General features: G+C 49.7%; 1 protein-coding gene across 1 annotated transcript in view; it reads right to left on the bottom strand.

Annotated features, from left to right (window-relative positions):
* Window positions 1-497: 497 nt before the first annotated feature.
* Window positions 498-16,198, bottom strand: part of LOC135981042 (sodium- and chloride-dependent GABA transporter 1-like) — a 36,064-nt gene continuing 20,363 nt past the window's right edge. Inside the window, exons 10-14 of the mRNA XM_065582102.1 lie at window positions 7,730-7,861; window positions 6,745-6,847; window positions 5,474-5,574; window positions 4,083-4,250; window positions 498-1,030 (exon numbers count right to left, since the gene is read on the bottom strand). Of these exons, the coding sequence (XP_065438174.1) occupies window positions 926-1,030; window positions 4,083-4,250; window positions 5,474-5,574; window positions 6,745-6,847; window positions 7,730-7,861 (609 nt within the window). The 3' untranslated portion in view covers window positions 498-925. The remainder of the gene's footprint in view (window positions 1,031-4,082; window positions 4,251-5,473; window positions 5,575-6,744; window positions 6,848-7,729; window positions 7,862-16,198) is intronic.

Genomic DNA, 16,198 nt, shown 5'->3' on the forward strand with positions numbered 1-16,198 from the left:
CATCACCTACAACACCACACTACCCTCAGTGCCATGCTGGGGTGCTACAGGCTAACACGTGTCAGGGTCAATGATGAGATGCTGGTCTAATATGCCTAAGTGAGGATGAAGGGTTGTACCTCCAGCCACAGGCACCTCCTTGATATCATGATGGCGTTTTAGGGAGTAGATAGTGGATATGACACATACAGCATCATAGGACACCATGTAACACCATGCCAGGGTGTGTTGGAATGGAGCATGTCCACATTATAAAGGATGTCTCCTCCACCAGGACAAGGGAATCTTATATCTATGGCTCTGTATAAACGACTGCTAATAATAATGGTGTGTTCGTGGCTGAAGGACAGCAGCTCCAACAGCACAGCACCCCTCATGCCTGACCAGATTGCTGAGGGGTATCCAGTAGCCACCAATATTCTGTAGTCCTGGTTGGTGCATCCATTGTACAGCACTTAGGACTATTTATTCATTAAAGGTGCTTTATTATCTGGAATTTGAATCCGTAGCCAAAATACAGCTGGTTTTATGCTGTGACAGCCTCGCTGTTCATTAGAGGGTGCGTGGTGGACTTTAGTATAGAAGAGGGGCTGAAGAACACAACGAAAAAGGAGACGTTATTTTACTATAGAAAATACCACCTCTGGTCAGCAGGAAACTAGGGCCTGGGACATTCCTTTCTGTGGTATGGATTGGGATCATAAATTACAAAGACAGTCACTGCACATTGTCCTTGTGGAATTTAAAACAGAGTCTCGATCAGCTGGGCTAGGGGGCAGTGCCATGAAAGGGCTCCTCCGTTAGATCCTTCCCACGCTGACTGAAACCACCAGTGGAGTTGGGGACACACAAGCAGCACCAGAGGAGGTCAAAGGGCAGTGGCGGGAGCAGCTACAGAGCAGGATGAAGAGGTTCTGCCCTCTGCCTAGACAGCAGCTTCAGAGACTCTCCCATTCAATGAGGTCTTCGGTTTTAGTCCATTTTTCTGAACATTCACCTCTTGCGTGGGCTGAGTCATCTGCTGAAAACGCTGTCCAGGAACAAAGAAAGATTACAGGAAGGACACAAGTACCCAGGGAAAAATGAGGAGACCCTTTCACCACCACCACCTCCACACGTGGCATGTGGCTGAAGCTGCAGGTCATAACCCTTCTTTCCAAATTGAAGAGACAGCCCTAGTTACAGCAAGAGGGCTACCAAGGGGATAGTGAACACTGAAGGCGATTAGGACAATTGCTCCAGATACCACACACCTCCATTTGGCAATGTAATCACTTCCCTTTTGCTCTTCTATTATACACAGTTCTCTCTTCTGAACGACAGAGATCACCATTACAAAGTAAGCCAATAGTTACCGCACAGTTGTAGCAGCACCTAGACGCTAAAGCTAGTCAAAAACATTTTTTAAATGACCAAAAATGTCAAGGTTCTTCCCATTTCACAAGGATTTAACACGGACCCACTTTTCATTTTCTATTCCATTTTTCATGAAGTTCTCATTAAAAATGTTATCCAATGGTTACAGAACGCGAAGGAATTTACAGATTATGGCTCTGATCCTGCATGGCTCTTTATGCCAGCATGAGTTCCCATTTATATCAACCTGACAGGATCAAAATCTAAATGAAACTGAGGGCCATTGGTAGAGCTGTGTCCGGAAGACAGCCAGGGAGATGGAATGTGGGAGAGAACAGTCCCTCAGGCGGGGGGGCACTCATTGTCTGAGCAGTATGGGTTGAAGCTTAGGGGTGAATGGACATGGAGGCTAAATTCCAGGAGGGGAAGTGGTGCTTTAAATTATGGAACATGAGGCAGAGGGGAAGGGGGCCTGAAGTGAATGGACATCACTGACCCAGAGAAGAGCCCCTTCAGGAGAGGGAAGAGCCCCTGTACTCAGACATATTTGAAGTGTTTCTTGCTGGGTGAAGCCCCTGAAATGTTTAGTGAGGCTCTCCTGCCATTCATGTGCTTTTTTCTTATATTCATGCTCAGTAGGATTAAAATGGCTTATAATCTTTCCTGTCTGTCAAAACCCCTTTATTCTGCATTGACATCTAATTTCCCTCCAGCCTCAGCTCCGTTACAAGCTAATCCTCTCTCTCTCTCTCTCTCTCTCTCTCACACACACACACACTCTCTCTCTCTCTCTCTCTCTCACACACACATTATCCCTACTGCCACCTGCTGTTTGCTGCTAGTGCAATGGATCATGGAGGCCGGGGGCCTGGGTGTGTGTGTTGGCTGCCTCTGAAAAAAGTGACATTCCACTGAACTGGCAGAACGGTCAGTGCACTCGGGGATATCGAGTCTGATAGAGTGAGCAAAGGGAAGGGAAGGTAAATAGAAGCCAATCACACTGTTGTTATTTCTAATTCCCATTGACTGACATTGTCAGTATGCACCAGATGCTGAGAGAGCTCCTGGAGCAACAGAATATAACCGCACTCCATGGGCCTGCAAGACAGGGATTCAGTGGAAACGTGGATAATCACGTGGACACCAGGTGGGATCTCAGGTTACAGATTCAGCTCACTTAGGGGCAGACTGCGATATCCTTAATCACTTGGGATAGTACAAGTCGCCCTCCTGAAGTCAGTGGAAGTACTTGAGGGTTTTGATGCTACTCAGTGTGAGTCAGGACATCACAATCTGGCCCTCCCAGCCTGCTCCTGCTCCCAGTGAAGTCAGGAGAATACTGTCCCCAGCTTCAATGGGAATAGAATTGGAACCACACACAGGGAGGAACTGATGCCCCAATCAGGAGACAAGAAGGGATTTCCCCCCATAGCACATTACCAGTGAGTGGCGGGGAGGGGTGGTGAGTGTTCATACCATCCTATGGAGCTCTGAGCAAGGATCATCTGTAAGGATCAGAGATGGGTCTGAGTGGGGATTGTTCGCTTTGATTTCTCAACACGATTCTCAGCCTATTGCTATCAGTAGAGAGAAGAGTAATGCCCTGTGACTGCCTTTGACTGAATCTCTTCTTCTGGCCCAAAAGAAAATGACATTATGGTGGGGTCTATATTGGTGCAGCGCTGAGGCCTCTCTCTGTCTTTCTTTCATTTTTAAAGTGAATTGAATGCTGGAGAAAGATAGGAGACTGACAGCCCTTTTTATCCATGAGACAGCCAGTTCCAGTGCAACCTCCCTCACCAATAGACCTTGGCTCTGAGCTACTTCAGACTTCATGCTCATTCAGAATGTGGCATCTTTGCTGAGATTGCCTGTTAGTGACATTCATAGCTACAACCGGGCAGGAATTGGAATTTCCACCTTTTCAAACATTTGCTTTCATTCCAAATCGGAACAAAAAAGAATTTAGAAATTTCCCATGAAACAAGATGTATGAAAAGGTTTTTGACTTTTTTTGATTTTGACTTTTTTTGAAAAAAATAAATAAATTATAATATAAAATAAATTTCAAAATGAAAAGTCATTCGGAAATGAAAAAATCAAAATGTTCCATTTCCGAAATGGTCCAGACAGAATGTTCTGACCTTCACAAAACGCATCATTTCAATTTCTTTTTTCAAAACAAATTTTTTTCGGAATCAACATGTCCCCTTAGAAAGTTGTGTTTTCCAATGGGAAAACATTCTGTTGGAAGATTTTCAAACATCTCTCTATGTAACAGTGCTATGCTGATGTGGACAGCAGTCTGCTAGGAATGGGACCAGGAGTCCCTTGACTTGTTTCACATAAGACACCAAACAGGAATGAGAAGGTAACAATTTTTGGTAACTACTGACCTGTGAGGGATTGTAGCCAAGAGGTAAAGGCACATATCTCCTTACCCCAATCCTCTAAGGCATTCATTTGCCTCAGTGAGGAAGGGCTTTCTATTGGCTTATATGGAATGTGTCATGCAGGACGTAGTAGAAAGCATAAGGAGCAGATCAGAAGAGCACAGAGGGTATTGGGGGATGAGGAGGGAGTATTTGGGAAGTCCTGGTTTACAAAGACCACAGGAGTCAATACACTGACACAGGGGCTGCGTGAAGTTTATAGTGGGTTGCTGGTGGGAAATTCCCTCTGGACAGATAATTGAGCAGAGCCAGAAGTTGGAAAGTTGCTTTTACCTGCCTGATGGTCCCCTCGGAGGTGAAGAAGTAGTACAGCATATAGCCCGGAATCAGCACCATGGAAGACAGAGCCATGAGCCAGCCGATGCCCTGTCCCCATGGGGGATAGACATATTTCCCCAGAGTCAGAGGGGTCATTTCAACCACACTGAAGAAGAAAACACCCTGAAGGAACAGGATCAGCAGTCACAGCATAGTATGGCACAAGCAGAAATATTCACTGACTTTGTCCTTTTGAGAGTTCCCTAAATTCTCACTATGAGTTATAGTCAATAATCACGCATCATTCCCAACAGCCCTCCCTCCCTCCCCCGCAGCCAGAGCGCCCGCACCATTCCCAACAGCTCCCCCCTGAGCCAGAGCTCCCGCACCATTCCCAACAGCTCCCCCCCGAGCCAGAGCGCCCGCACCGTTCCCAACAGCTCCCCCCCGAGCCAGAGCTCCCGCACCGTTCCCAACAGCTCCTCCTGCAAGCCAGGGCTCCCACACCATTCCCAACAGCTCCCCATCCCCCAAGCCAGGACTCCTGCACCATTCCCAAGAGCTGCCCCCAAGAGCCAGGGCTCCTAGACCAGTCCCAACAGCTACTCCCACAGCCAGGGTTCCTGCACCAACTGCACCTTTCTCTCTAATCTTCTCATTCCACCAGAGACTGTTTCTACCCCATTTCCTACAGCAATTCTGGCTGAGACAGGCTGAGAATGCATGGTAATGTTTTCCCCATGGTCAGTGGCCCTAAAGGCCCCTGCCCAAGCCAGGGCACTTACACCCCTCCCTACTTCAGCTTCTGCTGCACACCACACTCCCAAACCATTTCCTAAACAGCTTCCTCTTAGCTGATTCTCAGGAGCTAAGAACTTCCCACACCCAGCATTCCCGCGGCAATCCCAATAGCACCTCCTGCTGGGAGAGGAAGGGTTGGAGGGGGGAGCGGAGGAGCTGAGAGCTCAACAGTGCCAATTCTATTATATCTGAGAGTGCCTCCTGCTGAGAGAGGCTTGAGAGGGGCTGAGGCTGGAGCTAGAGTGTCTGAAAGTTTTCTCCACAGCCAACAATGATTTTTAAAGTCATAAATCACCAGTTCAGCTTCTGAAATATCAAACACAGGAACAACATATTACTAACTGCATGTTCTAGGCCAAGCTCCCCCCTCTCTTCTGAGAGTCAGTTGCAGGGATTCAAGTGGGAGAATAAAAGAGGCTCCGCATATTTCTTTTCCTGCCAGTCGCTTTGACTCTTCTTAGGACCAACTTGAGGTTAATGTCAGATCTGGATTTGGATCAGAGTTACCTAGATTAAAAATTTAGTGTTTCCCCCACTCACAGAACGATCCCAGTGAGGTGGCCCTTCTAGATCAACCTCCCCAAAGAGAGTTGCTTTGTTCTTACCACGCAAACGAGGGGAGTGAAGAAGGCCCAGCAGAGCTTCCACCAGCTGCAAGGTTGGTAGCCAATCATCTCTTCAATGTTCATGTAAAATCTGTTCACACCTACAGTGAAAAATGTGTGTTAGCAGCAGCAATGATATCTCAGCATCATTCTCATCACCTCTGTCCAGTGACCCAACACAGAACAGGAGAAGGAGGACATGTGGGATCAGAGAGGAGAGCAGACATTTAAGGTGAGCGTGGAGAAGTGTAACGCTCACTCCCCAGATAAAATGTAGAGGCCATTGACACAAACACTGGACTGGGATCTGAACAGGTACCTAGATAATTTTATGACCGCTAAAAACATCTACAGCTTCCCAAGCTAAGACAGTGATAGTAATCAACTAACAAAGGTCTAGATCGTAAGCTAGACTAGGTCATAGATTGACCTTGGAGGGGTCAAGAAGGAATTCCCCAATACCCCAGCACTGCACAATTGGATGGGCAAGTTACTGAAGAGAGGGGACTTTGGTCTCCCTCTGAAGCATCAGAATTGGACACTGCCAGGATACCAGGGCAGATGGCTCAGCAGTCAGATTTGGCCTAACAAATTCTATATTCATATCTAGGGCCAGCTCCAGGCACCAGCCCTCCAAGCATGTACTTGGGGCGGCACCTGGAGGGGGGCGGCGCTCACCCGGGGAGAGCGGGGCCGCGGCCAGGCTTGCTGCCCTCCCCTGGCGCTCCGGCTGGCTGGGGAGAGCAGGGCCGCAGCCGCACTCGCCGCCCTCCTCCCGGCGCTCTGGCCGGCCGGGGAGAGCGGGGCCGCGGCCGGGCTCGCCGCCTTCCCTGGGTGCTCCGGCCAGCCGGGGAGAGCGGGGCCGTGGCCAGGCTCGCCGCCCTCCCCCGGTGCTACAGCCGGCTGGGGAGAGCGGGGCCGCAGCCAGGCTCAGCGCCCTCCCCTGCCGCGCTCCCCGCCGGGGGGCGGCGGGAGGCTTTTTTGCCTGGGGCGGCAAAAAAGCCGGAGCCAGCCCTGTTCATATCATACCCTCGAGAAATCTAGAGGCCTGTGCATATTTCCATTTGTGAATGTGTGCTCAGCTGAGTGGCTGTCTGAGGAAGCAAGATGAGTGTCTCCCGGGGTTTTTCAAAAGGTTTCAGCTTTGGCCCAACACTGTAGTCAATTGTCAATCTCCGACTGACTTCAATGGCTAGTGTTGAGGGCTTTTGAAAATGGCATCTTCTATGCCTGTAGATAAGCAGCAAAGGAACAAGGTGAGTTGCTCTTACCATAACACCAGGAAATTGAGATGGTCTCAAAGAAGACGAGGAAGAGAAGACACATGCCGCTGGCTGAATAATAATCAAACAGCTTGAAGACATAAATGCCACCCTGAGGACACAAAGCCAAGGGGAGGGGGCCTGGTTACGGAGTACAGCCTGGGTGGGGAGCTGAGGATTAATATCATCAATACTTTTCTCTAATCATTTTGCCTTTGTATGTTAATTTCCTTGGCCCATGGAAGCCAACAAAGATGCATGATTTTGTTATAATCTAATTCCTGCCATTTTAACAGACGTACTCTGGAATGTGGTCAAGGAGTGAGTGTTCAGGCCTGGCTCAGGGTGGGGAGAGAAGCAGGACTCTCGAGTGGCTGCCTTCCCCCTCTAGTGTGAGGTGAAGCCACTTTGTAAAATGAATCCATTCTGTCCCTCCTGCTGCACATCAGATGTCTCTGCAGATGTTCCATGTTCTGTGACTCATCCAGCATGAAGTCACAAAGTGGGAAAGCCAAACCCTGGCCTCCATGTCACTGATCCGGGTCCCGAAGTCCGCACACAGAGCCTGGGCCTCACTGCCATACACCCAGTATACAGATCTCTGCATTAGGTCACTCACTAGGGCATGTAAACATGGAGCCTGGGCCTTAGTGTCACTGCCTCGGAGCCTCACCAGACCTGCTCTCTTTTGGTTTATCTCAATCTTCTGCGTAGAGAATGTGTCACCCCACAGGGCATACATAGGCCCATCCGGGAAGCAACAGGAGCCCCAGCTAGACTGACTACAAGGCTGATGGTAACTTACTGAGATTTAATGTGGAGACTACAGTTTGCTGGACAGATGACTGTGCTGGGCAAATCCCAGACCAGCAGTGGCCCTAGTGCCTTTCACGGACAATGGCCCTTCCCCCAGGCTTCTTCTGCTGCTGTTATACAAGGAGGTGGATGGAAGAGCACCAGGAACAGGCGCTGGAGTGAGCACAGGGAGAGGTACCTGGGTGATGTTGGAGAATCCGACAATGTAGGAGATAAGACAGACCACAGCAATGAAGAGCTTCTTCCTGGCCCTGAGGAGATAGGGATACTCATCTATCAGGGCTGTGACAAACCCCTCCACGGTGCAGAACTGCAGGAGGAAAGACACACACACAAATACATCACCACCCTCTGCATTCCCTTGAAACACTCCTCCTCGTCCTTCCCTCACCCCCCGGGGTAGTGCCACCTCCCTCCTCTCTGGAGAACGCACCACCTCTCAGCCTGGATTTGTGTCACTTCTTCTATCTCTGTGTCCAACCAACCACTGTTTCCCTGCTGCCTGTAGGTGGTGAATGACCTCAACCTACACCTCATTTCCTGTAAGTGCTCCAGCATGTAGTGACGGTGCTGAAGGGCCACCACGCTGAAGCCTGGTGTGTGTGTGTGTCAAAATCCGTTCCTTCCACTTGACTGCAGGAGTTACCACAGGTAGCTGGATGATGATTGGTGTTGTGGAGAAGGAAAGGGGCTGGTGTGGAAGTGAAGGGGAGGCTGGCTGAGAGGGAGGACTGGATATGCCAAGTCATGGGGAGAAGGTAGTGGGAAATAGAGAAGGGCATGGATATGGGAGACCATCAAGTGGTGAAAGATATGGGTGTGGAAAGCTATGGGCAAGAGGGTAAACGGCAAGGGAACTGGAAGTTACTTCAGATTAAGAGTGGTGTATGGGAGGAGAGGGAAGTGGGCACAGGAAGTCACTGGAGCAGATGTGCCTGGGGAAGTCCTAGGGGAGTTGTGTGAGGAGTAGTGGAGGGGGAGAGGAAGGCTGAAGCAGTAAATACCAACAGGATACAAACTTCTCCATGTCCTAACTAGACCACATGGAACACACAGGAAGAGATGGTGAAATTGTGCAATGCTCCTAGTACAATCCCCACGTAACATGGTATCTTGTTTCATGATGATTACTGACACATAGTGGATCTAAATGCCAGAGCAGAAGCATGGTCTAGTGGCTTATGCACTTGGCTGGGAACTAGGCGGCCTCAAGGTCTAATCCTGACACTGATGTGCCATGTGACTTTGGACAAGTCATTAAGGCTAAAGATTTCAAACCTGGATGCCTAAAGTTAGACACCCAAATAGAACATTTAGGCACCTAAATAAAAATGGCCTGATTTATAGCTGTGCTGAGCTCCTGCGGTTCTCACTGACGTCAGCTGGAGTTGCGAGTGCTCCGTACCTCTGAAGAGCAGGCCATTGCCGTGTTTCCTCTTTCACATTGCTTAGGCTGCTGGTGTGCTGAGTCCACTGCCTATCGTGCTGGCCAATAGTGTCTCATTGTTTCCTTGTCCTCACCCCTCCCCTCCCATTGGTCTGTCTGTCTCCAGCTGTTATCTCTTGCTGTATGCTCAGAGTATAAGATCTTTGGGGCAGGGACAGTCTTTTGTTTTGTGTTTGTGCAGCACCTAGCACAATGGCAGTCTGAGGTCTGTGATTGGGGCTCCCAGGCGCTAGCATAATACAAATAATAAATAATAATTGTTATTACTCTGTGTACTCACTTCCTTCTTTCTCTTTACAGTGGCTTTGGTGTGTTTTCTGAAATGTTTCCCTTTCCTCAGTATATTGTTGTGTCTCTTCATTATTCCTGTTGCTTTTCGATTATCGGCGTCTGCCCCCCCACCCCAAACCTGAGTTGGTGATCCTGTTATTTCCTGTTTCTTATTTCCATTCCTGATTCTCCCCCACTCTTTTCCCCCCTCCCCCTTGTCGGGGTCTGGTCACGCCATCAATGGTGGGGCAGGAGACTCCGTAGAATATTGAGTCACTGACAGGCTGGCACCTCACATCAATTAGCAGACAAGAGAGTTTTCCCACAGCCCGAGGGGCATTCAGCCCCCACCACAGGATACAAAGAACTCGCACTGCTTCCGGGAGAGCTCCTTGTATCATGCAGGAGAAGACGACGGCCCAAAGGGAGTTTAACTGCAGAAAAACAGCTGTGCAGCGGATAGGCTTGTGAGTGGGTGTTTCTGCTCTGCAGGACTCTGATTCCATCAGCGAGAAATGCTCATGAATAACCTGTAAGAGATGGCATCACATGGGACACACGCGGGCTTGGAATCACAAGGTGCCACTAACTCCCCTGGTGGAGCAAATGCCTGACCTGGAAACTGGTAGTTAAAAGGAATCATTAGCATATTATGCAAGAGGGTCTAGATGCAAGAGAACTAAACCCACGAGTGAAAACGGGTGCGTGTGTCTGGGCGTATCAATGTATGCCACTGCAGCTGTGAATAAGAATTTGCGATGTCCCTCATGGCGTAGTAAATACACAAAGGATTCTTTACTGATGCTACTGGACACAGACAGACCCTGTTATTCCCCTTGACTCTCCAGCAACCTGTGCTGACTAGTGTCACCAGAAGCCCAGGTGTTCTCCTTAAGCCCAGGTGTGACCAGGCTGAGTCCCGACTCTGTCCTCCCCAGAGCACACAGACCCGGAGTTAGGCCCTGATTCAGCAAAGTGCTTAAACACATTCTTCACTTTAAGCACATGCTTAAGGGTTTTGTTGAACCGGGATGGACTTAAGCGCATGTTGAAAGTTAAACATGTGCCTAAGTGCTTCACTGAAATGGGTCCTGAGGCACAATTTTTAAAGGTATTTAGGTGTTGCGCTGCTTAGCATTGCAATGCCTAGCTCATTTAGGAGTCTAAATCCCCTTGAGAGTCGATAGGATTTAGGGTTATAAGTGCCTAAACCCCTTAGGAAATGAGATTTAGGCTCCTAAATCAGTTAGGTGTTCAACACTGAGCTCAGCAACATCTTACTGACCAAAGCACCCCCCCCCCCCCCATGGGGTTTGGTTTTATTGGTAGCTGATAAACATTACCAGAACATAAACCTCAACCTTAGCTTGGGTGTCCCTCCAGGACCAACTCTGCCCTTTCTCCAGGGAACCACTCCCACCGCCCTTCTAGCGCCGGTGCAATAACGAACTGCACCTGCTACAATGAGCCAGCAGAACTTCAGCAGCCTTCTGAAGGGTTCTAGCACCTGTTAAGGGTGTGGTTTGACACAAGAGCCTTACCACCTTGCTGCACCTGACCTGGACTAAGCAGTCATGGACTGGGCTGCTGACCGTCCTGTAGAATATGTTCCTCTGCACAACCAAGGCTTTCTGAGAACATGTGGGGCCTAATTGTCAAAAATGGCAGCCTGAAGTACTTGTGCAATTGCACATTTGCATTTGTGTGCTCAGTTATCGCAACACATGCAAATCAGGAGCCTGTGTGTATTAATGACTAGCCAGGCACCTAACCTACCTATTTGCATGCACAGTTGTTACTGCATGAGCAAATGTAGGCATATTTTTTGCATGCAGAAGCCGGCATCGTGGGTTCTACGCTGTATGTGTAAATCATACACTGAACGAGGAAATCTCCAGTACGCAGATAGAAACCCTCAACATCTATTTATCTGTTTTTCTAAATGCTTGTTTTGCTTTTGATGCCTCATGCACCCCCTCCCCCAGGCACTGACAGCCCCCTAAGAGCTCCAGGCTAGGGTTATCATATCTCATAAATAAAAAAAGAGGACCCTCCACGGGCCCTGGCCCCGCCCATTTCCCCACCCCTAGCCCCGCCCCCAACTCCGCCCCTTCCCCACCCTAACTCCGCCCCCTCCTCCCTCCCACTCCCAGCCAGGGGGAAAGGGCTGCCCCAGTGCTACCAGCTTCACGGTTTCCCGGCAGCCCCCAGACCCTGCGCCCCCAGCTGGCGCTTCCCCAGCGCAGCTGGAGCCCGGGAGGAGAAGTGCCCAGCCAGGGGCGCAGGGTCTGGAGGCTGCCCAGCAAACCGTGAAGCCGGTAGCACTCGGGCTTTGGGCAGCCCCTATGCCTCCGGACCCTGCGCCCCCAGCCGGGCACTTCCCCTCCGGGGCTCCGGTGGCTCTGCGTAACTTACACTGTATAAGTTACACAGAGCCGAAGAGGAGCAGAGCCCCCGCAGCTGGAGGCTCTGCTCCTCTTAGGCTCTGTTTAAGAGCCGGGCTGCCCCAGCGCTACCGGCTTCGGGCAGCCCCCGTGCCTCCAGACCTTGCACTGCCGGAGCCCGGGAGGGGAAGTGCCCGGCTGGGGGCGCAGGGTCCGGAGGCAAGGGGGCTGCCCGAAGCCGGTAGCTCTCGGGCAGCCCGGCTCTTAAACAGAGCCTCCAGCGGCTGCGGCTCTGTGTAACTGACACTGTGTCAGTTACACAGAGCCCCCGTGGCTGGAGGCTTTGCTCCTCTTTGGCTCTGTGTAACTGACACTGTGTCAGTTACACAGAGCCCCGGCGGCTGGAGGCTCCAGCCACCGCGGCTCTGCTCCTCCCGGACTCTTCGGCTCTGTTTAAGAGCCGGGCTGCCCGAGCGCTACCGGCTTCGGGCACCCCCGTGCCTCCAGACCCTGCGCCCCCAGCTGGGCACTTCCCCTCCTGGGCTCCGGCGGCGCAGGGTCTGGAGGCACGGGGCTGCCCGAAGCCGGTAGCGTTCGGGCAGCCCGGCTCTTAAACAGAGCCGAAGAGTCGGGGAGGAGCAGAGCCGTCATTTTCCCGGACACGTTCGGCTTTTTGGCAATTCCCCCCGGACGGGGGTTTGACTGCTGAAAAGCCGGACATGTCCGGGAAAAAGAGGACATATGGTAACCCTACTCCAGGCCTGTGAGACTGACAGTCATATGGGACTCTAAGACTTTCAGGTGATATTTGAGAAGCAAAGGCATCAATAATTCCACACAGTGTTTAGGAGATTTATTGTCATGTATCGAACTATTTACGAGAGCCGAGTGAATGATCCATAGAGAATAGTTCTGTCAGTGAACTTAGCTACTTTGGGAACATTTACTATTTATTTGAGATTGTTTGCCAAATAATATCTGCAATAAGTCCTGGTCTGAGCTGTTCGGTGGGAGCATTCAGCATGTGAAACTCCAGCTGGGTTGATTAGATTTGATTGGACATTAGGTGTGACAGTTGGGGAATATGTCTGCGTCCATTTATGAATTTCATGTGGTTTTATGAACGCTATCTGTAATTGCAACCAGTTTGTTATTATAGATCAGATCATCCATTTTGCAGCATTTTGAAGTGGAGAGGTTATGTAGGAGTGAGGGGAGGGAGGGAGGAAGGAAGATGTGACAGAGCAATCAAGGGCCATCAACACTGAGCAAATTTCCCCTGCTCAAACAATAGGGTTTCTGTCAGCAGGGCCTTTGGCTTTGAATGGACTCTCTTCACAGAAATCTGTCTGTGGAGAGGAGGAGCTGGAATCCTACCTCTCCCCCATCTAATCCAATCTTTTTGACAAGGTAGTTGCTTTCTAAGCCAAGGAAGCCATTTCATCACCAGATACAGAAGGCAAGCTGGAGTGAGTGGAGGAAGGAAGGACTCTACCTCCCCGAAGGCCTTGAACCAAACCCAGAACTCACAAACAAAACTCTCTTGTGCTTTTTAAGAGTAAGGGGTGTGTGTTTATGTTTAAGAAATCCCTTTACTAAGCCTGTGTTTCCTTGTTTTACCTACACATTGCCCTGAAGGGGTTAACTAGAAACCAGAGCTCCCACCACCAGGTGGGCTCTACAAGGAACTTATCTAAATCTTGGTCTACACTTAAAATTTTGATCAACATAGCTACAGTGCTCAGGGGTGTAAAAAATCCACACCTCTGAGCACCATAGCTAAGTCGACCTAACCTCCGATGTAGACGCAACAAGGTTGACAGAAGAATTCTTTCATCAACCTAGCTACTGCTGCTCAGGGAGGTGGATTACCTACAGCAACAGAAAAACCCCTTCCATCTCTGCAGGAAGCATTTGCTCTATGGCTATTATGTCACTACCTGGACCCAGGGACTAGGAAGCATGTAGGATTCAGCAATCAGATCCCATCACAACAGGCTGGTGTCCCTCCAGAGAGTGGGACTAGACCAGGTCACGGCACAAGGTTTCCTATAAGGTGTGGGCTTTCTCCTGCAGTGCCCCATACACACAGAATGCCCTCCTGGAATTAACTGGGAAGGGCACTATCATCTTCCCCTTCCAAACCCACTGCTTCTGTGAGCCTTTCAAGGAATCAGCCAGTGTCTGGTGATTTGGATGTGTCACTCAGAAACAGCTGATATTTCCTTTGATAAAGTAAGCTAACTTGCCTGTGTCTGTCCTATACCCTGTACAATAGGGCCAGGAGCTACTGCAGTACAAAGAAATCCTGGTGCCTGTGTTCTCTGACTCTGAGTGGTATCTCTTGGAATCAGGTCTCCCAGGTGAATACTCACAATTCCTATTGCCAAATTCACCTTCTATAAATATTCTCTAGTAGTTGCTTAAAATTTCCCTTGTACGTGGAGTTTCCTGCCAGTAAACTCATTCAGCAGAAATGAATACTTGCAGACCCCAGACAAATAAGGGGCATCGGAGAGGCTGCATGAGCCTGGGGATGGGGAACTGGCCCAGGGGACCTGGAATTTATTCCCAGCTCTGCCACTCACCTGCTGGTGACCCTGGGCAACACTTCACCTCCCTGTGCCTCCATTTCCCCTCACACCTTTTTTCTGTTTTGTCTATTTGGATCGTAAGATCTTCAGAGCAGGGACTGTCTCCTATTATGTATTTGTACCTGCCTAGCACAAGGAGGGCCTGATCTTAGTTGAGTTCTCTAGATGCTACCTTAATGCCAATAACAATGAAAAACAAAGCAGGAGGGGATTCAAGTCTTTATCCGGTGAACATTCGTAGATTTGAGGTATCCACACAGCTCAGCTGTTTACCCAGAAATGTTTTTTTCAGGCACCTGAGCTTGCCTAATGCTGCATTCCCATCCCAGCTCAGTGTGCTCTCTATGGGCTGAGGAGTACACAAGCCCTCCGCAGACCCCAACCAAAAGAGAGCTTTTACAGGATTAATTGGTTGGCTACCTGGCTATTTTGATGCTCACGTTATCAAAAATTATGCAAGTTATCATGTGCGAAATACATAAGTACCATTCAGTCCCTTCTTTTTTGGTGTGTGTGGGTTGGGATCTTCTGGTACACCTGATATTGCTCCGTCCAGTGTCCTCACAGGATATTCTTGTAGAGCCACAACTCACGTTCCTCTGGCAGGAAAGAGGTCTGGCTGTAGCTCGTCTGGAACCTCGCTGCTAGTACTAGCCAGAGCACCAGCCAGACGCTGTGCCTGCTCACTCTATGACATTGCCAGCCACTTTTACCAGGGTGCTTGAGAAACTGAGAACGCTTTCACTGCCACTAGGTTGTCTCTTTTTACTAGAGATGGGGCTGAGGTGAAACACTGAACACCCCCAAATTCTGGAAGAGTTCAGAGCCAAAGTCTAGCTCTCTACCTCTGCCCTGTCACTACTTTTTGAAATGTGGCTCCTTAGCATTGCACCAGCACATTGTGATGCGACTGACTCTTGGCACATCGCATAGACTATCTCTTTCCCAGGCTCAGGACTGAGGAAATTGTGGACAACAAACTGAAATAGCAAAACTTTTCACAGAATAGGAGACCATGGTGCATCATGGGAGATGTAGTCTGTCCAAGGAGCTGAGCCCATATAGAAGGACAATGAGGGCATAAGATAACTAAACTACAACTCCTATGAGGCACCTTGGGAGCTCAGGTGTATGCAAATTAACATCTGAATTTTTCATTTGAATGAAAAAGAGCTTTCAAAAGAGACTGATGGGAAAATGGTGGCCACTTTTTAAGACTGCCTTGTTTTGCAGGTACACAGACTATTGATCATTACTATTACCACTATTGCTTTATACTGTGGCACTGACTGGAGGACCCAGACAGTGATCAGGCCCCATCATGCTAGGCACTGTGCACAGACAGAATAAAAAGATGGTTCCTGCCCACTACCCACTGCCCATTAGCAAATTGGAGATTACCCCACAAATAACTGATTATATGGATGGGACAGATTGAAGTCTATAGGAGATCAGCCACAAAAGATTTGCGATAGGAAAGGGACTTATTAAGGCAGGATGGGGGGTCACCTCATATACAACTGGTTATGTGCACAGGGCTCATCAGGAGTACAGGAGATCACTCCACTGAATATCTGCCTAGAATGGAGGATCTCATTGCTGAGTGAGAGAAATCACTCTATACAGGACCTACGTTCCCTGTAAGCTGTGCGGCTGGGAAGCCGCTCAGCAGGCTATCAAGTGCGGGGAGTTCAGGTGTCCCTCCCCCCACTGCTGTGTGCTGGCCCTGCCCTGGAATTGCTCCCAGGAGCCTCCTGCTTGCTGTGCAGAGCAAGGGGGTGGGGTGCTGATGTCAGGGTGTCCCCCTGCCCCTGTACACCATTTCCACAGAGCCGGGGGGTCGGGGGGCGGAGACACACAATAAGGCTCAGGACGGAGGGAGCTTGCTGGCAGCTGCTGCTGTGTCTAAACTTGCTGATCTATTTAAAAGGGCAGCATACTTAAAGGGGCAA

This window comes from Chrysemys picta, chromosome 1 (assembly GCF_011386835.1).
Source record: "Chrysemys picta bellii isolate R12L10 chromosome 1, ASM1138683v2, whole genome shotgun sequence".
Taxonomy (NCBI): Eukaryota; Metazoa; Chordata; order Testudines; family Emydidae; genus Chrysemys; species Chrysemys picta.